This window comes from Sciurus carolinensis, chromosome 7 (assembly GCF_902686445.1).
Source record: "Sciurus carolinensis chromosome 7, mSciCar1.2, whole genome shotgun sequence".
Lineage (NCBI taxonomy): Eukaryota > Metazoa > Chordata > Mammalia > Rodentia > Sciuridae > Sciurus > Sciurus carolinensis.
The window spans coordinates 116,093,926-116,116,648 of record NC_062219.1 but is presented as its reverse complement, the minus strand read 5'-3'; the positions used below and the strand labels follow the sequence as shown (position 1 = coordinate 116,116,648).

The following is a 22,723-nucleotide window of genomic DNA, read 5'->3' as shown; positions in this document are numbered from 1 at the left end:
GGTGTTGTTCCCTTCACTGAGAAGGAAACAGCTTTGAAGAGGTTAAACTACCCATGTCATGTGACTAACATCAGGAAACGGATCCAGATCCAGGTTGGTTTTGTTGCAAGGACCTTGGATTAAAAAACTTCCTCCTATAATATTTCTGACAGATGATCATCTGATTGATGGGGCGCTCACTGCTTTGCAGGGTAGCATATTTCACTGTGGATAGCACTGTTTTCTCTCACGTTCAGCTGAGACCTTCCCCACTAACTTCTTTTCACCTCTACTCTGGTTTTTTGGAGCAGCATAGCATGTCCTCCTTCTGAATTTCAACAGCAAAATGCCACGTGTGTCTGCAGCTTGATCTCAGGTTGACTCTGCCAATTCTTCATCACCTGGTTACTTTCTTCCTTATCTTACATACAAAGCCTAGGCCTGGCTTCACAGAAGAAATGCAAATGGGCGCCAACAAACATATGAAAAAATGTTCAACATCTCTAGCAATTAGAGAAATGTGAATTAAAACTACACTGAGATCCTATCAAACTCCAGTCAGACTGGCAATTATCGAGAATACAAATAACGATAAATGTTGGTGAGGATGTGGGGGAAGAGCTTCACTCATACATTGCTGGTGGAGTTGCAAATTGGTGCAACCATTATGGAAAGCAGTGTGGAGATTCCTCAGAAAACTTGGAATGGAACCACCATTTGACCCAGCGATCCCACTCCTCCGTTTATACCCAAAGGACTTAAAATCGGTATATTACAGTGATGCAGCCACATCAACATTCATAGCAGCTCAATTCACAATAACTAAGCTATGGAACCAACTTGGGTGTCCTTCAACAGATGAATGGATAAAGAAACTGGTATATATACACAATGGAATATTACTCAGTGATAAAGAAGAATGAAATATGGCATGTGCTGGTAAATGAATGGAACTAGAGACCATCATGCTAAGTGAAATAAGCCAATCCCAAAAAACAACACACAGTAAGGTGTGTGGGGGAGAATAGAAGTTCATTGGATTAGACAAAGGGGAATGAAGGGAAGGGAGGGGAGATGGAATGGGAAAGACAGAAGAATAAACCAGACATAATTCTCCCATGTTCATAATTAGAATAAGTTATACTCCATGTATGTATAACGTGTCAAAATATACTCTACTGTCATGTTTATCTACAAAGAACAAGCACAACAAAAAGCTTAGGCCTGGGCATAATCCTCCACATAGATCCAAGAGGTACAGAGGAGACAAGGACCCTCTTACCTTTTAAAAGTGTGCACTCTATATTTCTATACAGATGAGTAACAACAGTGGCCATTAACTGAGTGCGTCTACTTGGTGGTTCTGGCTAGCGGAACTTGGCACTGGGTGGGTCCTCTACCCAGCTTTTGCTAGTTCTCAGAATAACCCTGCTGAGAAGGCATGGCCATTCTCGCCATTCTCATGCTTAGTCCAGAGAGGGCCAGAAGCCATCCCAGGTCACACAGCTAGTAAGTGGTGCAGTTGGAATGCGAACCCACGCTGCCCCTCTGTGGTACAGGCCAGCAGATCAAGGCCTAGAGTGACCAGTGGCTTGTGCAGTGCCACGAGGCTGCCAGATGGTAGGGCCTGGTTTGAGCCCAGACTGGCCACGCATTGCATTCACTACTTCACAACTGTTTCCTGAGCATCAGCCATGCGCCTGCCCTGTCCAGGATTCGAGGGGAGGAAGGACCCAAACCAAGAAAAAAATTGAGTCTACAATATGATGCCAGCATTTGGAAGGTGCTACGGGGAAAGACGAAGCTGGATGTTTTAGGCAGCTGTTTCGCTGTGTGACTAAACGACCTGACCAGCACAATTATAGAGGAGGAAGGGTTTCTTAGAGGGCTCACGGTTCAGAGGTCTTAGCCCATAGAAGGTCGGCTCCAGTCCTTGGGGCTTGAGGTGAGGCAGATCCTCATGGCAGGAGAGCGTGGCAGTAGGAAGCAGCGGGTATCATCAGAAAGCAGAGAGAGAGAGACTCCGCTCTCCAGATACAAAATACACACCCCATAGCCATGCCCCAATTCCCACCCCCTCCAGCCACACCTGCCATAATCCCATCAGGGATCAATTCGCTGATTGGATTAACATCTTACAACCCAATCATTTCTCCCCTGAACCTTCCTGCATTGTCTCCCATGTGAGCTTAGGGGGCACCTCACATCCAAACCACAACACTGGACAAGAACATAAAGATAAGGCAAAGGCTGCCACACTAGGTATGGGGGTTGAAAAGCCATTGCAAGGACAAGACATCAGAGAGAGGGACATGAATGAAAAGAGGGGACCAGCCTAGGAAAACCAGGGACAGAATGTATAGCAGCAAATGCAACAGGCCTGGGGCGTGCCTGTGAGCTTCATGGGAGGAACAGCAGGACGAGAGAGTGCGGGAGCTGTGGACTGCGGCCAGACCCCAAGGACCCTGTGGGCCAGGCGGGGACTTGGGGAGAGGGCTGCTTTTGCAGGAGGTCTGTCCCTTAGAGCTGACTCAGGCAGTGTTTTGCTGCCCCAGACAAAGCTACTCCAAACTGAGGGACGGCTGATGCTGTGTGGCGCCGGGATGGGACGTGGAAACCTGTTGAAAGGACCTGGGAAAGAAGGCTGGGGCAGGAACCCTGGGCATCCAGAATGAGGGCGCAGTGCACCCCCAAGACACAAGTTACCCGCGTTGCCAGGGCAACCGAATGGCCTGGGGCCAAAGGTGATGTTTGCTTAGTGAAACGCATAGTCACCCCGCAGGGAGACAGCCCCTGGCTGCTTCTGATGTTCTCTGTGGCCCGGTTTTCAGTCCTCGCTGAAGAAAATAGAGGCTGGGAACTCAGGGAAGCAGACAAAAGCCACTGAGCAAGAACAGGGGGAGGGAGCTGCTAAAGGGCATTTGGGCTTTGTAGGTCTCTGTCCCCCCGGGACATGCCTGGGACAGAACCTCCAGTCATCTGGCAGGAGACACAGGGAGCCCTCCTTTCAAGGACAGGATTCTGGCTGGGACAACAGCACAGGAGGCCACAGTCCTGAGTGGTCTGTGAGGTCACGCTGTTAGTCTGTGGAGGCAGCTGGCTCCAAAGTGACACAAAAGCAAGAAAAAAGGGTTTTGTTGGATGCTGGTGGCTGTAGATCTGAATGTCGCCCAAGGAGGAAGCCCTGAACAGTCAAAGAGTAACTGAAACGAGCCAGCAGGAAGCAGGGTGGTGGGGGACCCACAGTCCCAGGCTGACCTTGCCTCTGGCTTCAGGTTTGGAGAACCAGCACTGTAAGGACAGCAGGGGCTCTTGCTGAGAAGGCCAGTAGAGACGCAGGCCCCTCCCACCAGGCATGAGCACACCTGGAAAGGTCTCCGAAGCTCCTCTCCCCACTTCCATAGACCCCCCACTCTCCTGCACAGTTATCCACTGTCTGAAACGTGCAGAATCTCTTTTCTTTGTTCAGTGGTTCTCAGCTGGGGGTGCACATCAGAATCACTGAAGGAGCTTGTAAAAGCAGAGGCGGCTGGACCCCACTCCAGACCTACTGAGGTAGAATTTGTAGGGAGGGTCCCGGAGATTCCGATGCCTACCCCTTGTTAAGAATGCACTGAAGGCTTTGAACCCTTCCAGTGCAGGACACAGGACTTGCTGAGACTACGGGACCTGCGGAAGTTTTGAGGGGATGGTGTGGGAGCTCGGATGTCTGGGGGCCCCTGCCCACCTGTGATAGGAGGGAGAAGGACTCAGGGCTTTTGCAGGAAGGGACACACTCTGTCAGATGGGAGCGCCGCGCTCGGCCCCTGCAGGTGCTCCACAGAATCTGAGCAGCCATCCACGGCAGCGCTGCCACGCCTACGCAGGCCAGGGCGTCATGTGTGCTATCCTATGCAAACTCCACAACTGCCACTCCAGGTAGGGAAACGGTCCCGAGAGGGGAAGTCACTTGCCTGGGAATCGCACTGCTAGCAAGTACAGCTAGGGTGAGAACCCAGCTCTAACTTCAAAGCTGCTGTTTTTTCCTTTGTAAGTGATTCCAATAATGAAGGAAGCCACAGGAAATCACTGAAGTCTATCTCGACTCATCTTTGGTGTTTGAAGGTGATGCCATTTTCCACGAATGCCTTTCAGTCCTGGGCCAGAGCTGAGAGAAATCCTGTCTCTTTCCTGGGTGCTGGTCTGTGAAAACTGCCCTTTACCAACCCAAATCCATGGGCACATGCCCCTTGCCTGCTGGGTCTGAGCATCTCTCTGACCATTAGAGCCTGCTGCTCTTCCAGGCCGGCCTGCCTGTCTCCTTGACCATTAGGAGTCCTCAGGAAGGCAATGTTGAAATTCCCGACCACGTCCTAAAGCTGAAAGGGGCCCCGTGGGCTTCCGTAGGACAAAGGCTATGGGGCCCAACATGACCAGAGTTTGGCCAGATCCCCTGTGGGAGGAGGCAGTGAGCTGTGTGGATCTCTGGTGGCAGATGGCAGGACATCTGAGCCAGGGAGGCACGGCTGCCCGTCACCTCAGCCATCCACCTCATGATTCATCTGCTCCCCAGCCACTCTGGGCCTCCTTGGGCTAAACTCTCTCAGAGCTGCCGATCGCTCAGCCTCACCTTGCTGGGGAAGTCGGTGTCCATTCTTAGGGAGATTGATGGTGCCAGGAGCTCAGTCACCTCAGTGGTCAGCAGCTCAGAGGCAAGCTTCTGGCTCCCACTCAGACGGCTTCCTGTTTAATGGCTCAAACTGATTGTTGGCTGGGGTAATCACACACGGACAGGTGTTCAGTGCCACCATCCGTCTTGGTGTTGGCTTTGTGCAACACCTTGGCACACCCGACTTCAGGGTATGACAGATAACCCTGCGGACACATGGCGGTGCCTGATAATTCCACACTGTCGCAGACCTGGCACTCATGGCCGCTGCTTTCCCCTCAGGGTGAGAGGGTGCTCTCCAAGGGGAGAAATGGCCCTGCTTTTGTACAATCAGGAACAAGCTGCTCAGAGCAAACCACAAGCCCGACAGCTCCTTCGCAGAAGACCTTCCCTGTCTCTTCCCCTGTACTACTTGGGACCTCTCCATCCGAGGCCATGCCCCTGGGACGGTGGCCTTTCTCCTTCTGCATTTGCTCTCTCTCACCCACTGTGCTCCCTGTAGAAAGCTCAGACCGTAGAGTCAGAGGGTCAGCATGCTCGAGGGTGGCCTGGCAGCCTGAGGGAGCCCCTGGGGCATGCCCCACACACAGGACAGACATTTCTTGTCATGCTACCTGCTTGAGGTTGGCTTCGTGGCCACCCAGGCTCAGATGGGAGCCCTCTCCTTCCTCCTCTCTCCACAACCCTTTCTCCTGGAGCCCCAAATCCATCGTTTGGTTTCTAGGCAGCATTTCTTCTATGGTAGCCACTCAGAGCCTGGCCTGGTGGCCTCTGGCTCCTACCCACAAGCCACCTTCTCTGGCAGGTCTTGGGCACCTCTTCTCCCACCCAGGCCCTGCTACTTTCCTGCACATTGTGACCTCCTCACTCCTCAGTCAGAATGTGCTTGTAGTCCTGAACTTAGGGTTTCTCTTTGGGGGAGGACGGTTTTTCCTGCACCTGTGGGACTGAGCGCAGGCCCTTCTCCTGTGAAGACCCTGAATGAGGGTGACTAGTGGTTTCAGTCATTCTCTTGACAGGCTTATTAGGCAAATTTCAGGACTTGCAGGAGTTGAGTAGAGGACTCCTTATAAAGCTGTCTCCCTCTATGTTTGGAAAATGTATCTAGTGAGTCAATTTGTAAATCAATTTGTTAGTTTGGCAATGATTCCTCATAGATTTTATCATCAATTGGAGTAAAAAGTGGACTCTGAGACAGACTACCCAGTAGAACCAGCTCATTTGCACAGTAAGATGGTGAGAGATGGCTGAACAACCAACACACAACCAGAGAAAAGGGTCCAAGTCAATGTTAGAAGACAACTTTTTAAAAAAAGAGCTTGCAGTTAACCTTAAGCCCAGCCTATCCCCCTCACTGGGGGCGATGTGTGTGGAGGTGCTTCCCCTTCCCTTAGAGGCAGCGAGCAGGGCTTGAAAAAGACAACTCGGAAGGTCTCACAGGAACCCCCCAGGTCTGTCAGGGGGGCAAAGAGGGCACAGTGCCCCGATGCCTGGTTCCCATTCAAGACATCTGAGAGCAGGATTGGGCTGACGATCTGCTAGGAGCAAGAGCAAGGAGTGTCCGCAGCATTCCTGTGGATCCAGCATGGACTGCACACGTGGAAGAGTCAGGCTGGGGTCACCTTGAATTAGAGGTGTGCTGGTAAGTGCTTAACAACCAGCTCGCTGTTGGGGCATTCATGATTTGTCATGCCTGCCAATTTTTGTGGCATAAATACTCCTGTCATGGCTGATTACTAGCTACCAACACGATGCTTCTGAATTTAGAGTTGGGAAGAGATGTGCATACCGGGCTCTCATGAACCGCTGTGAGCGGGCTCCAGTGCACCATGTAAGACTAAGATCCTTCTAAACTGGGCCACCTAGGGGAAGTGGGACCCTGGGAGAAGGAAACTGAATGTGGACCACAGGATGCTGGGGTGGTGTGCTGGACAGATTCCTATTCCAGTTGCTTCTCCAAATCCACCCTCTTCTGCCCTCCTCGCCCAGCTACCTGCCCTCAGAGGCTGGCTGGGATAACCGCACGCTTCCTTATCTGCTTTCTGACTGGGCTCAGCTAAAGGGAATCATTAGCAAGAAAATGGCGGGTGTTTCCCCCCAGAGAGTCTGTGGGGACCATGAGCTGGAGGTGGCTAGACTGGAGGCCACAGCACCTGGCAGATGGCCAGGGCCCTTCTGCATGACCCTTTCTGTCCTGTTCCAGTGGCTTCTCGCTTCTGGCCTCCCTCAGGCCAGGGCAGCCCTGCCTCCTACTGGCTGGTTTCTACCTCGGGGCCGCCCTTCCTTGTGGTTTCCCTACACTTGGCTCACACCTTTGTAAACAGGCCGTTTTTCAACTGTCTCCGCAACACCTAATTTGAGTCCTGCCAGCTGCTTCCTGTTAGGACCCTGACCACACAGGTTCCAAGTCTGATCAGGGCGTCTGCCCTCTGGTGGAGGGACATGCTAGTGAGGGACCATCAGAGACTCATGAAAGGACCCCAAACGGGGAAGAGAGCCCAGAGCCATGTCACAACAGCTCCAGTCCAAGGAGGTCTCAGCCAGCTCCTCTCCTCTCTTCCCGCTTCTTCCTCACCCCTTCTTGGGGAAACCAGGCTTTCACAGGCTGAGGGAGGACGTGAACTAGAGAGACACCCTGCCCTGTTTCCTCAGGACTGCTGACTGGGCTAAGGGAGAGAAGTGAGTGAAATTTGAATGATTAAGACCACACTTACTAAACAACTAATTATTGTTGTTGTTTATTTTGTTTGTTATTAACAATGAATGTCCCGCTGAGGTACGGGGCTGCTCAGTTTCTCTCTGGAGCGGAAGCACTATCTATCCCTCCTATGAGGATTTAAAGAGACCATGAAGGACAACATAAAGGTGACCCCCATGGGCTCCCCCAACCGTTCACCATGCCCGTCCACGATCTGCAGCCAAGTCCCTGCTAGAAGTTATCACAGATTGGAGGAGAAAATGAGAACTGATACATTTTCTGTTTTCACTTTGAAGTAAACTGGTCCTGACATAAACATAGGGAGGAGAATTAAGATTAATCAGAATTGATTTTAGATTCGCATTTTACCACCACGTCTCCCATCACAGAGATTCCACTACGACAGTCCCTTTGGTTTGATCTCTGAACCCTTGGAATCTCATCCTTCGCTGAGTTCTGGGAATTATAATAGACATTTCAAATATGAAAAGTTCAGAACTTGCTATAAATAACATCCCTTGCTACCTGTATAGTTTGAAAAACCTAAATGCTTCGCCATAGTTGTTTCCATTTTCATTCCTTAATAAAGCATCATGGAACTGGGGAAACCTTTTCTCCCCACAATCCACCATCCTTCTCCTGAGCTAATGCCATCCTGATGGGCGTGTGGCCTTTGCGCTGCGCTTCTCACCCTCTCGGTTCAAAGTCCCTTAAACATTAAAGAGCAATTTCTCGACGGAAGAGGTGGTTGCACAGGTGCACCCTTGAGAAACGTTTGTGGGACTGGATGCCTGGGCGTGTAAGTGATGCATCTTTCTTATTTATGTTTTCTTTCACAACAAAGGGTAAGATGCTCCCACTCCCCCTAATAAATCGCACTGAAATTTTTGAAATTTACATAAATGTTATCATTCCCTAGATATCCTTCAGAAATTTTCTTCCTTTCAATCACCATTGTATTTTTGAGATTTATTCACATTGCTACATGTGGATGTAATCTATTCATTTTAAATTCTCTGTGGTGTTCCATGGCATGAATGCCTTATAGCTGCAATTTAATTTATCCACCCCCTGACTGGGAACTTTGGGCAGTCTCTGTTTTAGTTTTTGTTCATTTGTTTGACTATTTACTAAGATAAGAAGGATGGTGTGATGCGTGTGTCCTTGGATAAGTATGTGACACCTTCTTTTTTTTTTGGTATCGGGGATTAAACCCAGGGGTGCTTAACCACGGAGCCACATCCCCAGTCCTTTTTATTTTTTATTTTGAGATGGGGTCTTGCTAAGTTACCTAGGGCCTTACTAAGTTGTTGAGGTTGACCTTGAACTTGAGATCCTTCCGTCTCATTGCTCCTCCGACCCAAATCACTGGGATTACAGTGTGTGACAACTTCTTAGGTAAATGTTCCTAGGCACGGGCTTCCTTGGATGTCAGGTTCATGTGTCTTTAGCTTTACCAGGACTTTTCAGATCATCCCGAATGGTTGTTCATGGTCTTCAACCACACAGTTCACGCTTCCCTGCTTCTCTTTCCCTTTCCTTAGTTGGAGAACCTTGACTAACACACAAGATGGGTGGTCTTTTCCTAAATCACGTTGCATTGCAGGACTGGCCCCAGGGCTGACACTGTCCCTGTTCTCCAGAATGGCCAGGCCCGAGGTCTGCAAGGACTCAAAGGGTCTGAAGCTGTGGTGTTGGGAAGTGGGCAGGGAAATGAGGTGGGACTCCTCACGCCAAGCCTCCATCATGAGCCTGGAATCTGACGGAGGACCTTGTGTCGACGCTGGCCCTATATTCATAAGCAACTGTGGATCTGAATGAACCAGAGACTATGTCCCTGGTCTTATAGACCTTCTGGAATTCCCCAGATGTCATCTCATTCCTTTGGGGAAGCTGCCTCCTTTGCATTCCACCCTATTCTGAGGAACCAACATTCTCATTAGTCATTTCTGAGAGGAGAGCATGCCAGTCCACCCAGGCCCTCTCGTCTCCCCGCACGCCGCCACAGGGCTCCCGCACGTCTCAGGAAGTCTGGATTCACAGCAGAGACCACCCTGTGCTGCCTGGGGGCTGAGGAGGGTTCCAGGTCCATTTGCTCTTGCCACAAGTAATGAGTGTGTACCAGCTAGGCTTCAGGGATGGCTCTGGGCACTGGAATATCATCGGTTCCATCGCTGCCTTTTACAGATGTTGGAACCTAGGCACGTTGCCCCTCAGCTGCCTGGCACATCTGTAATGTAAAAATGCAGTTCCTTAGATCTCACTGATTTATTCAGTAGACACTTACGGAGCACCTTCTGTGTACCAATTCTGGGCTCGGTGCTGGGGAAAGAAAATTACTCTGCCCAGTGGGGGCAGGGCAGCCAGGGGACTGATGATTGCTGTGTGGAGGTATCTGCGGAGCTCTGCGGGGGACAGCTCTGGGGAAGGGAAGCTTGGACATCTGCCTTTCGGATGTTTCCAGCAGAGCCTGGAGGGAGGAGGGTGCGTTAAAGGCTGTTGGGGTGGTGGTGGTGGGGTCTTCCTTCAAACATGAGTTTATTGGCAAAAAGACACTAGAAGTTGTTTTGGTGGAACCGGGTGGGTTCATCCAGGCCCTGCTGCTTGGTCCAGGTTCTGCTCACTCTCACCCTGGGGTCCTGAAGGGGCCGTGCAGACCACCTGCATCTCAGAGAGTCCATTTTGCAACCAGTGGGCAGAGGTGCTGGAGGCCCCCTCAGCCCCGCCTCAGCAGCGGACCCTGTCCACACCCTGGTCACCTGGGTCATGCACACCCAGTCATACTGTGCTCTCAGGGAGTCGGTCAGGTCTAGGGACACGTGGATGACAGACTGGCCATTTGCTCTCTCTCAAATTTGTTGTCCTCAGATGATCTTAAACAATTTTACATCAAATGAAGGGAAGTGGCCACCGTGAGGTCTCTTTGACAGGGAACCACAAGAGGTCACTGCAGGATTCTGTTAGGGACCAAAGGGCTCCTCAGGATAACACAGAGCAGTGCGGCAAAGTAGGCAGCCGTCCACTTGGGGTCTCTCAGCCTCTCCCGGGCCCTGAGGCGGGGGTCTGGGTGTCACCACCTGAGTGCAGGGTGGCAATCCACGGGCCCCAGGTGACCTCACAGCCACAGGGTCCCCTCGGGTTCCAGGAGGTCTTTGCTCCGGGTCAGTGAGGGGCTGAGAGGGAGGGGGAAAGGATGGGCACCAAGAGGCAGTATTTGTGGGGCTCCTTGGTGCCCTTTGGAACCTGCCATCTCATATGTGTGGGCTTTTTCTCTGTATTTATTAATCACTGCTGGTGGCTGTGTATCAGCGCGTGAACCATGTCTGCAGTAGAGGAAGGGGATCTGTAGTCAGCTGTTTTCACAGGAGTTGGGTCAAGAGCCACGGCAGAGACGGAGTGCTGCTTCATTGTCCTACCTGTGTTGGCGCGTCTGTGAGCCCCTCAGGGAAGTGGCAGCCCCTCAGGACAAAATAACTGTTTGGCCACTTACCCCCAAGGGACCAGGCCAGGCCCTCATGGGGTGTGACCACTGTAGGCCTCCTGGGCATTCTCAGATCTGACTGGGCCAGTTCCCAGTAGGTTCCCTCGGGTGGGCCAGCAGAACTGAGGGTCCCCTGGGTTTGAGCCAGAAGTGTGCTCCCAGTGGGGAAACCTGCCCAGGTGTGAGGGGGCAGGCCGTGGCGTGTGTCCGGGGCAGCAGACTGTTCACTCCTCTGTCACATAGCTCATGCCGAGCGACTCCAGTGTGTTCTGGGCTCCAGATTTCCTGAATGGCCTCTCTTCCTGGCTCAGATGTTCAGAGGCTCGGCTGCTGTAAGTGGACTGTCAGGTTCCAGCTCTCAGCGAGATGCCCTTCCCTCCACTGTGTCCCTTCAGCTGCCCAGAGTCATTTTCCTAACACACACAATCACTACGACACACACACTACACACGACCCCGCCACACACACGCCAACACATCATACACACCGACAACACTCCCCGCACAGACAGACAGCACACGTGTCGTACCACACCCTTCACACACCAGGCACATCCCACCAGCCCGCCCCCACCCCCAACCACGCCATGCTCTTCTCTGGGGTTCAGAACCCTGTCCATCTCTGAGACTCAGCCCAGGCCCAAGGTGTTGGTGACAAGCCCCAGGGGCCATTCCTTGTGGTCCATTCCAAAACTCTGATGGCTGGTCCCTCTCACCTGACACATTTCACATGCTGCTTGGGAGCGTGAGGTGTCTTAAATTTCCACGACAGGCGTTTGTTAGACTTTTGATGGTGAACTGAAGAGATGCCATCTCTGATAACGACTGCTCAGAGAGAGCTTTGAGAGACAAACGCCACAGCCCACCTTCCTGGGGCTGGAGTCTTCCAGTTTCATTCCTGCTGTGTGTGACCATCAGAAAGCAGAGTCCCTGGGTCACATTATCTTGGCTGCTCACATAAACGTTTTCCGTGAGTTATGCTTTAATGTCAGGCCTCTAGCTTTTATAGAGGGTCGATACGAGAATCAGCTGGTTGAACAACATTTTGGTATCTTTTGTAAAACTGCAGCTGAAGACATCGTTCACTGTGTCACTCAGTGTCCTTTACACAAGGATCCACACGATAAATTCTCGCTTGTGTTTAGTTCCAGGAAGAAATTCTATTTCTGCAGATAAATTAGTTAGTATGCTTCCTGCTGTCAGAAAATGAAAACTATGTAACTCTGGGTGCTTCTCTTTTTGCTTAGCGGCTACAGGAGGGGAGAGGCAAATTTATTGCCTGTGTGTGTAATTCGCTCAGCTGTGGGGTCCAAAAGCACTTACTCCTTCTACTTCTTTTAAATGGACTTATTTTATTTTATGTTCACATGTCTCATTGTACTTTTGCAAGATGTGTGAGTCTGGAAGCCATCTGGGGAAGCATTCATTTGCCCATTGATTTGGTCAATTTATTGCTCGTTTTGGCTGCTGGGGATACAAAGATGAATTCGGCTGCACCCAGTTTTTAAGGAGCTCACATTTTAGTGTGGAGAAAAGCTATGGAAATAAATAATTGCAAAACGAGTTGGTGCGCTAAGAGATGCTTGAGGTCAGGGAAGAGCGGCCTTGGGGAGGAGGGGTCAGGGAAGGCTTCATGGAGGGGTCAAGGCCAAACTGGTTTTGTTGCTCCAGTGGGGAGAGGACAGTGAATGGAAGAATATGTTTCTGAATCTGAAATTAGAAAAGGGAGCTCTTTTATTGATTGATTGATTGATTGATTCTTCCTCCTCATTCTGGTTAGGCTGGAAATCCTAGAGGGGCAGCATTGGATCTATGCCCCTCTGTGGGCTCCAGGATGCTGGGCAAGGTGCCCAAAGCAAGCGCAGAGGACAGAGGTGCTGGGACAGGTGCAGTGTGGTAGCTGGACAGAGACTCAGAAATGGGCTGCTTGGCTTTGCATCCTGAGCTGAGTAAAATTAGGCAGGTTTACTTAACTCCTCTGGGCCTCAGGCTTGAAGTGGAGATAAGAATGATGTCGACCTCATGGGATGTTATGAGCATTAAAGAAGAAAACACACCTAGAGAAATCACACACCTGCCAAGTTCACAGTAAAATACTCAAGAACTCATCTGCATTATTAACTGTCCTTTATCATTTAGCATATTTGGTACAACCAAGGGGCACGCATGCGCTGGAATTCAGCAAAGCCCTCTCGACTATCATTTCTGAATGACAACTACATTGAAGACAACAGTGTTTTATTGTGTTTTGAACCAGCCTGTGGGAGTCAGTCCTCCACCAAGTCCTTCAGGAACTTTCGTTTGTTGATGGTGCCCTTAGGACTGGTCACTGACTGCAGTCCCCAGCTCTGGCTCTCACATCTAGGGAGACTACGGCCCAGAGCTTCTCCTGCCTTGCTTCTATCTTCGTTCAATTCCCTCTCCACTGATTTTCAAAGCTTTTTCTCAGCAAAGCAAATGATCGATAATGTGAAAAGAGAGCCTACAGAGTGGGAGAAAATATTTTCTGCACACACTTCAGACAGAGCACTCATCTCCAAAATTTATAAAGAACTTAAAAAACTTTACACCAAAATTACTAAGAACCCAATCAAGAAATGGCGAAGGAAATGGGCAGACACTTCACAGAAGAAGATATACAGGTGATCAACAAATATATGAAAAAGTGCTCATCATCTCTAGTAATTAGAGAAATGCAAATTAAAACCATCCTAAGATTTCATCTCACTCCAATTAGAATGGCTATTATCAAGAACACAAGCAATAATAAGTGTTGGTGTGGATGTGGGGAAAAAGGCACACTCATACATTGCTGGTGGAGTTGCAAGTTGGTGCAGCCACTCTGGAAAGCAGCATGGAGATTCCTCAGGAAACTTGGAATGCACCCATCATTTGACATCCCACTCCTCGGTTTATACTCAAAGGACTTAAAATCAGCATAGTACAGTGACGTAGCCACATCAATGAGAGCCACAGCAGCTCTCAATTCACAGTAGCTAGATTGTGGAACCATCTGAGATGCCCTTCAGTTGATGAATGGATAAAGAAACTGTGGTATATATACACAATGGAATATTACTCAGTCATAAAAAGAATAAAATTATGGCATTTGCTGGTAAATGGATGGAGTTGGAAAATATCATGCTAAGTGAAATAGGCCAAGCCCAAAAAACCAAAGGCTGAATGTTTTCTCTGATAAGTGAATGAGGATGCATGATGGTGGGGGAAGGGGATGGGGGAAGAGAAGAATAAAGGAACTTTGGATGGTGCAGAGGAAAATGGGGCAGGAGGGGGTGGGAAAGAAAAGATAGTAGACTGAGACATACAGTATTACCCTATGTACATGTATGATTACATGAATGATGTGAATCTACATTATGTACAACCATAGAAATGAAAAGTTGTACCCCATTTGTGTACAATGCATCAAAATGCAGTTTGCAAAAATAAAAAAAAGTTTAAATTATAAAAAAGAAGACTGGGATTTGGTAGATATTTATCATTCCTGATGTTCCTTGGGCAGATACTAAACAGAAACCACGGTCTGGAGTTTCAGCCAGAAAAGGGAGAAATCCTCATAAAACCGTGTGTGTGTGTGTGTGTGTGTGTGTGTGTGTATGCACACATATACACTGCACACACAACTGGCCTTGAGAGGGGCACTTGACTGTTTGCCAGTAGTGTGGCAGTAAATGTTTAATAGCTGCTCTCTGAAAAAAAAAATGCCCTGGTTTTATAACAATTTATTGCCAATTTCTTTGGTGTAAATTCTCCCACCATGTCTGATTTCAAGCTACCAGCGTGACATCACTAATGGTGGACTTGGGAAGAGCTGCCCAGCAGCACACAATTATGAGGTCTCTTCACTTTATAGATACAGAGCATGCAGGTAATTTAAGAGCACAGATAATAGTAAAATGTAAATTAATTAGAAGTAATGAATCTTGAAGATTACTTTTGTTTAAAAATAAAATTCATTAAATTGTAAGCTTACAGAATTTGATTTTCCAACATCAACCATGTTTAAAAATGGCTTCCCAAATTCCTCAAGAGTCAACAACTGGGTCTTAAGATAAGAGATGAGCTGACTGCAGCTGGCCCCAGGGTATGGCATCGCATCATCCAATCAGTGACCTTCTAAATGGTGCCTCCTGCCTCAGCACCACTAGCTCTTTGTTCCTTGGGGGTTCAGGATGGCCTTTATACATATTTCCTTGGGCATGCATCTACTTTCACACAGAGACATGTTCTTATGCAAAACATGTGGGAAAACCTCATCTGCTGTTGCAAAACCAACCACACCTATGTGGATACTTAGATGGAAAAAGAGAATAACAGGGGCATATTTAAAACCAAGGGTGAGGGAAGTTGAAGAAAGAGCCAAAGGAAATAGAACAAGAAGGGCAGAGGAGAGTGGGACGAAGGAGTGGAAGGGGCGTGTTGCATCCAGCCACGGCTTTACCCCTGCACCTGAAGCCCAGATGACAGGACGCAGTAAATCCCAGCGAGCCAAGGGCACCCAGCTGGTCCTGCAGGGGTGCTGCCCTGCTTTTAGCCTCAACACCAGGCCTGCCGAGGGGTGAGTCTGGGGGCTCCGTAAACAACCTGCAGTGTCCAGAGAGGAGCCCTGGCTGCCACGTGGTCACCTGGGATGCAGGAGCACTGGCGGCCCAGATCGCCACCAGACAACCTCCTAAGGAGTCTGGACGGCAACCTGGCACTTAATCTCAAAATGGCAGCTGGGGGGTGTTAACACTTCTTCTCTAATTGGGATAGTATGCTTTAAAACAAGTAGGGATTTCAAAAGCTCTTAATTAGCCTTCCAGCCAGAGAGCTCTCTGTTTGAAGTTTGCTGATTACCGTGGGCAACGCCGGGCGGGCTGGCCCTGACACCTGCTGCAATTCAGAAGGCTCCAGGGCCCGCGGGTGCGACTGAGAACATGCAGGCCGGCCTTCCGAAGGCTGGGAGTGTCTGTCCCAGCTGATGGATCAGGTCGGGGCAGTCTGGGTCCAGGGGAGAGAGAGGACAGAACAGCCTTACCCTGAAAGTCACGGAAATGGCTTCCCAGGTCCCTGGAGCTGAGTGGCATTTTTCACGTCATTATTTCTCATAAGCCAGTGTCGTGAAGGCGTGAGGAGAGGCCAGAGGTTTGAGGGCCAGATGGCAGCCCTGGGGGACAACTCCACATTCGGAGACCTGCCCAGCGTGGGCAAGGGGCAGGGCTCGGAGGCCCAGAAGGTCCCCTTGACCCATCTTCCCAGCAGAGGTCATGAGCCTGCCCGAGACTGGCTCAGTGGGTTATTAGCCAGGACGGCCCGGCCCCGTGTTGGGAGGACATCCGGCAGAGTCAGTTCTGAGTGCACCAAGCCCCTGGCAATCCCAGGGTCAGCTGTGGGAGCACAGAGCTCCAACCAGTGTGGCTTGGGCTTGCTGTTCCCGTTTCTGGTGTGGTCAGTTGTGATCTCACGTTATCATTATGCTCATTTCTGAAATGCAGCAACCAGCCTCCCTAATGGTCCAAGTTACCAGGGTCCAGAGGGCTGAGACGCATGACGTTGGGGCTCTGCTCCGTTCCCCTGTTCTGTTGGCCCTGGGTGCCAGACTTCTCCAGTTGCAGGTCACTGCAGGGCCCAGGCCATCTCCAGGGGATACAGGAGGCAGGGCCCTGGCTCGCTGGGGAGGAAATCAGGTGGCTCTGGCCAGGACACCTGCTCCGCCAGCCTTGTGGAGAGCCGCCCTGTCCCCAGGTGACTTCCTTGGGTCACATATCAAAAGGAGGCCCTTTCTGCTGGTGCTCGCTCTCAGGTGTGAAGGGCCTCTGGAGAGGTGACCGTATGGGCTTAGTGTCTGCCCATCAGTGTGTTGAGGTCCCAATCACTGGGACTCAGAGAACCAGGGTGGAAGCCCCATTCCAACACTCACTGGACAGCAGGCCCTGGAAGTGACAGTCTCCTCCACCTGGTAAATGCACCTACCTTTTTGGACCTGCGAGGATGAAAGGGTACAGTGCACACCAGGTCACGTGCAGGGGTCACTGTTTTCATTATTCATCGTCACTGATCAGGTTGGCTAAAGCTCAGAGAAGGACCCAGGACAAAGGGGGTGGATGGCCGTGAGGGCGTGGGGTGGAAAAGGCCAGGAGCGTGAGGCGGCAGCTGGGAGGCAGCGGAGGGGCAGGTGCCGAGGCCAAGAGAAGGGCAGAGGCGGGAACGGCCCCCAGCAACCCTGGCCTTGCTTCACCTCACCTCCACCTGCCTCTTCCCGCAGCCTCTGCTCTGTACTCACCTAGAGCCACCTGCTGGATATGCCGCCGGGTGATTTCCTCCTTCAGGTGACCTGTCAAAGACACACAGAGTCACTTATGAGTCTCCAGTGGGCTGGAGGAAGATCTGGCCTCAGAAGCACGTGGCCAGCTGGGTGGGGAATAAAGGGTCTAGATTAAAGGAGACAGAAGCAGGCATGACTCCAAGAAGAGCCCCCAGCCCCATGCACGTCCTGGGCTGTGCTGGAAGAGGACGCTGTGAGGGCAGGCGCTGGCACAGCAGCACAGATACACCTTTCACCTGTGTGACCCCATCACAGGTTCAGTTGTCATCAGTCACTCATAACCTTTGCTAGGGCCCTACTCTCTTAAATAGTTCTTTTTGTCTATTGTTAATGAAGCTGGAGGCAGGATTTGGTCTTTTAAAAATTTATGAATTTCTTTCTTTAAGTGATATGAAACTGTGCCAAATAAAAAAGAGAGTGGTTCAGTTGACAATACTTTAACAGGTGATTAGTAGGTATAAAACTTATATAATTCTAGGTTGCATCAATAAAGCTATAGAGGCTAGAACAAGGAAGGTGATATTCCACTGTATTCTGCAGGGATGAGACCACAGTTGGTATTTGTTCTGGGAGCTTCTGTCACAAGAAATACTAGCAAAATAGAAAATACTCAGGAGATGGGTAACTAAGATGGTGAGAGGTCTGAAACTGTGACTTTTGAGAAACATTTGAGGTGACCTGAGATATTTGGATGGAGAAGAAAAGACTTCGAGGGAGAGGAGGTGCAGAGATAATGGCTGTCTTTGGATAACTGTATGTTGTCACATGGATGAGAGAACAGATTTACTTTGTCTCCCTCCTGAGGGCAGAAGTCAAATCAAACAAAGGCAGACTTGGGGGCTCAAACAGAAGGAAGAGAGCTCACAATGAGCACTGTGTCAGAATGGATTAAGTCATCTCAAAATGGGTCAGATCTCCTGGCAGGGCAGTGAGCTCCTTCCGGAAAGCACTGGCGCAGAAGCTGGGGGACAGTCAGAAGGGACGTGAGGAGGAGAATTCCTGCCCGGGGTGGGACTGGCACGTGGTGGCCGCCAGGCCTCCTTAGTCCCTACCCTTCCCTGATTTCATGGTCGACACCAGCACAGCAGGGGGGACACGCAGCACGCGGGCTGAGACGTCAGTGCGTCTGCAGCACGTGTCCCCGTGGAGGATGAGCTGAGCCACGGGTGCTGGGCAGTGGGGCTCCTTCCCCACGGGAAGGGCGTCGTTCAGCCCCGAGCCGCAGCTGATCCTCGGGTTCAGACGTGAGCAGACAGTGCCGCCGTCCCGGGAGCCCTGTCCCTCACATGGCGCGGGGGCACTGCCAGGATTACGACTGCAGGGGTGGCGGAGAGGGTCGAGCCCAGCCCAGCCGGGAGTCCCCCTGCGGAGCGGTGGCATCTCGCCCGGCTGGGAGCCGGCCTGCTCCTCCGACGAGAGGTGCTGGCTGGCCCGCTGCCGCGCCGCCCGCCTGCTGGCCTGGATTTCCAGAACCGCGCTGCTCTGTTCTCCGCACAGGAAGACCGTCCCTGGCTGGCGGGCGCGGCCCTTCGCCCACCTCAGGACAGCACGATCTCGGTGCTTAGTTTGTTTTGGGGTCTTTTTGTTATTGTGGTGCTGAGGGTGGACCCCGGGGCCGCGCGTCCGGGCGAGGGCTGTCCTACCCAGCGCCGCCCACGGCCCCACCGCCTCGGCTGACTTGTCCTCCCCGGTCGGCGTCCCCGTCCCTCAGGGGTCCCAGAGGCACGTGGTGGTGGCGTGAGGGCGTGGGTTCCCGCATGGCTGCGCCTTCCCTGTGTGCCCGCTGGGGAGGACGCTGCAGAGAGAGGAGGCCTGAGCAATGTGCCCCTCATTCTGGGGCGGGGTGTTTAAGGGGAGCTGGGGAGGGGGAGACCTGGCTCGTGGAGAATACTGGTGAGCCCGGGGTCACCCGGAAAATGACCCGACACCCGGGCCAGCCACGGCCACGGCCGTGACGTGGCCTCTATTGTCCCTGTCTGTGGAGGGAAGCCGTGGGGGAGCACAAGGACAGCGCTGGACAGAGGCTCGTCTGAATCTGACACGCTGGGCTGGTTTTTGGGAAGCTTACGTGTACGCGGCTTCAGACCAAAGGATACGCTTCCGAGGCAGATGCCACCAGAAACGCCTCTCGGTTCAGCGCAGGCCGTGGAGGCGCTCTCATCTCCCCCGAGTGGAGGCCCAGGCCGCCTTGACCCCTGCTTGTTCCTCGGCGTCTGGTTCAGGCACCTCGCCCGCGGGCCTCTCCCACGCCTGGGAACTGCCCTCCTGACTGGCCTTTAATGCACACCTTGGGCTACTTCCTCCCGGGAAAGCTGCCTCCCTGACTCCAGGCCTCCCTGATCGTGGGCCTCCAACCGTGGCCTCGCCCACAGTGGGTGTTGGACTTGGCCATCACACTTCCCTGCTCCTGGGGAAATCCTTCCCCCAAGCCCTGGGGACGCTGCTTTGGCATGAGGGACTTGAGGTCCTCCACAGCCCCTGGTTTGCTCATGGACATGAAGAGGGGGATTTTAACCAGGATGGAGAGGTCTACAAACTCCACAAACTTAGAGACTTATTTTCAGAGTCATGAGGCAGCCCTAGTGGCCAAAAGTGGGTCTTTATGATGCTCTATATTGCCAAATGTAGTTCTGAAATGGAGCCGTTCTCGGCTTCGGTGAATGGACTCACATTCACCCTCCTGCCCATGGCAAATTTTTTGGAGATCTCCCCAAACAAGCTTCCTGAAATAGCCATACGGCTGATGGCTGATTGCATTTTCCAGCAGAGCCATCCATCAAGTGAAGATAGCAGCGTCTGTAATCTGCTGGATCTCGCAGCTCCGTGGGTTTTGGCACTAGCAGGGGTTGAGGGGGATTGCAGAATCCACCGAGCATGCAGCTTGCTGTCATTACCACTGTGATAAATTTGCTGGTTTTGGCCTGGCTTCCTGGACACATCCCCATCCAGAGGTATGGAAAAGAGATGAAACGGAAACAGAACTCCCAGCCTGAGGCAGGAGACAGTCGGGGAGGGAAGCAGGGAGCCTAAATCAGGGTCAAAACCCAAAGGGGCAGGGCAGGACAGGAAAGCTGTGCGCAGAGAAGTTGGTAGTTAGCAACCGAAACACCCTCTCTCCCTGACATTCATTACTTGACAGAGCGGGTGGCAGCAGGGGTGGGAAGGACTCCACGCCTGCAGCCATTCATAGGAAGTGTGTGGCCCTAAACGCAGCCACACGCAGGGCCTGTGTGGGTGGCACTCCATCTCCTGTATGGTTTCGCTGTTACGAACTCTGTACAAACTCCGAACAACTGATTTTGCATATGGATAATTGCTCTTTTTGGTTACAACAGTTTTCCTTAATGCTTCACACTTTGTTTTGCATGCATATTAGTTTGAGATCATTCACCAAGTGAAAGCTGCTTGGCCAGGCCAGAGGACAGCTAGCCACTTATGACTCCCCTGACAGGGCTGTTGCAGGCGGCCCCTGGGATTTCTGTGATGCTGTGACTACTGAGGATGTTTATGTCATTACCAATCAATAAATATTTATCACTCATCTACTATGTGTTAAGCACTATGTTCTAAGTACTGTGGAATATACAAATTAGGAGAAAACTCTATCCCGGCCAAAGAAAAGTAGCACAATACAGAGATCAGCAAATAGGTGACTCGTATGCTCTTGCTTTTAAACTCTGGACCCATCACTGACCTTGCTCCCTATCATGGCTGGTATATTAGGATGTTGTGTTACTATAATGAAACATCTGAGGCAAGCTAACTTAACAAAGACAAGAGGTTTATTTAGCTCACAGTTTTGGAGGATAGAAGTACAAACAACAATAGTGCAGGTTCTTGTGAGGGCCCCACTTGGCTATGTCACCTCATGGCAGATGGCGATGGTGGGAGGAAGAAATCATATCACTAAGGAGGAAGTCTGAGTCCCACAATCCCTTCAAGGACATGCCTCTAGCGACCGAGGCCCTCCCAATAGGCCTCGCCTCTTGTACGTCCCACCTTCCGACACTGCCACATTGCAGACCAGGCTTCCAGCACGTGAACCTTGGGGGCACATTTATACCACATCCAGACCATAGCAAGTGGTTTGTTTCTCTGCTGAGTCTGAGCTTGGCTCTTCCACACAGCACACTGGGCACCTAGAACCAATCTCTCGGAGTTGGACTTGAGATGAAGCAAACTTTTTGGCCTTTTTTATTATATCAGAATATAATTGTAAATTTGGAGTCAGCCAGAGTTGTGTTCAGATCCTAACTCTACTACTTTTTAGCTGGGTGGGTTACTTAGCATCTCAAAGCCTCAATTTAATCATTTGAAAATTAAGAATGATGGTATAACTGCAATAATATTTGATTTATTTATTATTTATTTATTTGGTTCAGGGGTTGAACTCAGGAGCACTCGACCACTGAGCCACATCCCCAGCCCTTTTTTTGTACTTTATGTAGAGACAGGATCTCACAGAGTTGCTTAGTGCCTCGCTATTGCTGAGGCTGACTTTGAACTTGCGATCCTCCTGTCTCAGCCTCCTTAGCCACTGGGATTACAGGCATGAGCCACTGTGCCTGGCATAATGACTGCTTTTAGGAGTAAGGAACAAAATGCCAGTGTATACAATATTCCATTCTAGTTTTAGGTTTGAGGCCCTTTCAGATGGATTGAAAGGATACCACATTATTAAGGTTGCTATTGTCTGATCAGTGGTAGAGGTGAGTTTACCGGAGGGAAGGGTGGCTTAGTTAGCAGAGGTGAGATTCAGAGCAGGGGTGTTGAGAGAGGTGCTCAGTCAAAGCTAAGTGCTGGGACAAGGGAGCAGAGAAGGGCAGCTCTGCACTGGTTTGGGACAGGTGCTGGAGGGAAGGCTCTGTGGAGGAACAGGGCTGGGCAGGGAGACGGAGTAGTGTTCCTACTCTGGGATGCTGGGTGATTCCTGGGGACTCTGGACTCAGGTAACATCTAGTCTTCTGTTCAACTACTGTAGTATCCCAGTAAGCTCAAGTTAAAATAAACATCAGAAGTTAGAACTGGGGTGCGCAGAGAACACACCGGCCTTGTTTCCTGCCTGAGGGGCTCTTTGAAATGGGAGGTCTGGTTAGTGGTTCTGAATCCCGAGTGTTGATTTCAGTGATGATGTAGAAAACTAGTTTTTTTTTTTTTTTTTTTTTTTTGTACAAACACAGAGGATCTGTGATAACCAAAATGTTAGATCCCTAAAGGCTGTTTGTAAGGCTGTTTGTAAAAATAATGGGCCTGGAATAAATTAAGTGTGTAATCCTTAGATGGATTTCCAACTAACAGGAGTATAAATCCTTTGAAGGCTTAAAACCAGACAATTCATCTCCTCCTTGCTAATATATATTTCATCAGGCTTTATTCAAACTTGTTGGTCTAATTTGAAAATCTGTTGAGGCAGGAACCACCTCTTCCCACTTTATTTTATGGTGGATAAAATAAAAGTGAGAGTATCAAGAAGACGTAGCTGGCTTAGATCACAAGACATATTTCTGAAGTCTGGAAGCAGGACAGAAACACAGAATAGTGAGCTGAGCCAAGGCTTGAGCGTGCAGGGCTGCTTGGTTCCAGAAGCAGG

The 22,723-nt window shown here is 50.7% G+C and overlaps 1 protein-coding gene across 3 annotated transcripts in view; it reads right to left on the bottom strand.

The window, feature by feature from the left end:
• The window catches only part of Kif6 (kinesin family member 6), a 392,117-nt gene that overhangs the window by 23,625 nt on the left and 345,769 nt on the right, over positions 1-22,723 (bottom strand). For all 3 annotated transcript variants that reach the window (XM_047559645.1, XM_047559644.1, XM_047559646.1), the window contains one exon: positions 17,092-17,142. In XM_047559645.1, coding sequence (XP_047415601.1) covers positions 17,092-17,142 — 51 coding nt within the window. The remainder of the gene's footprint in view (positions 1-17,091; positions 17,143-22,723) is intronic.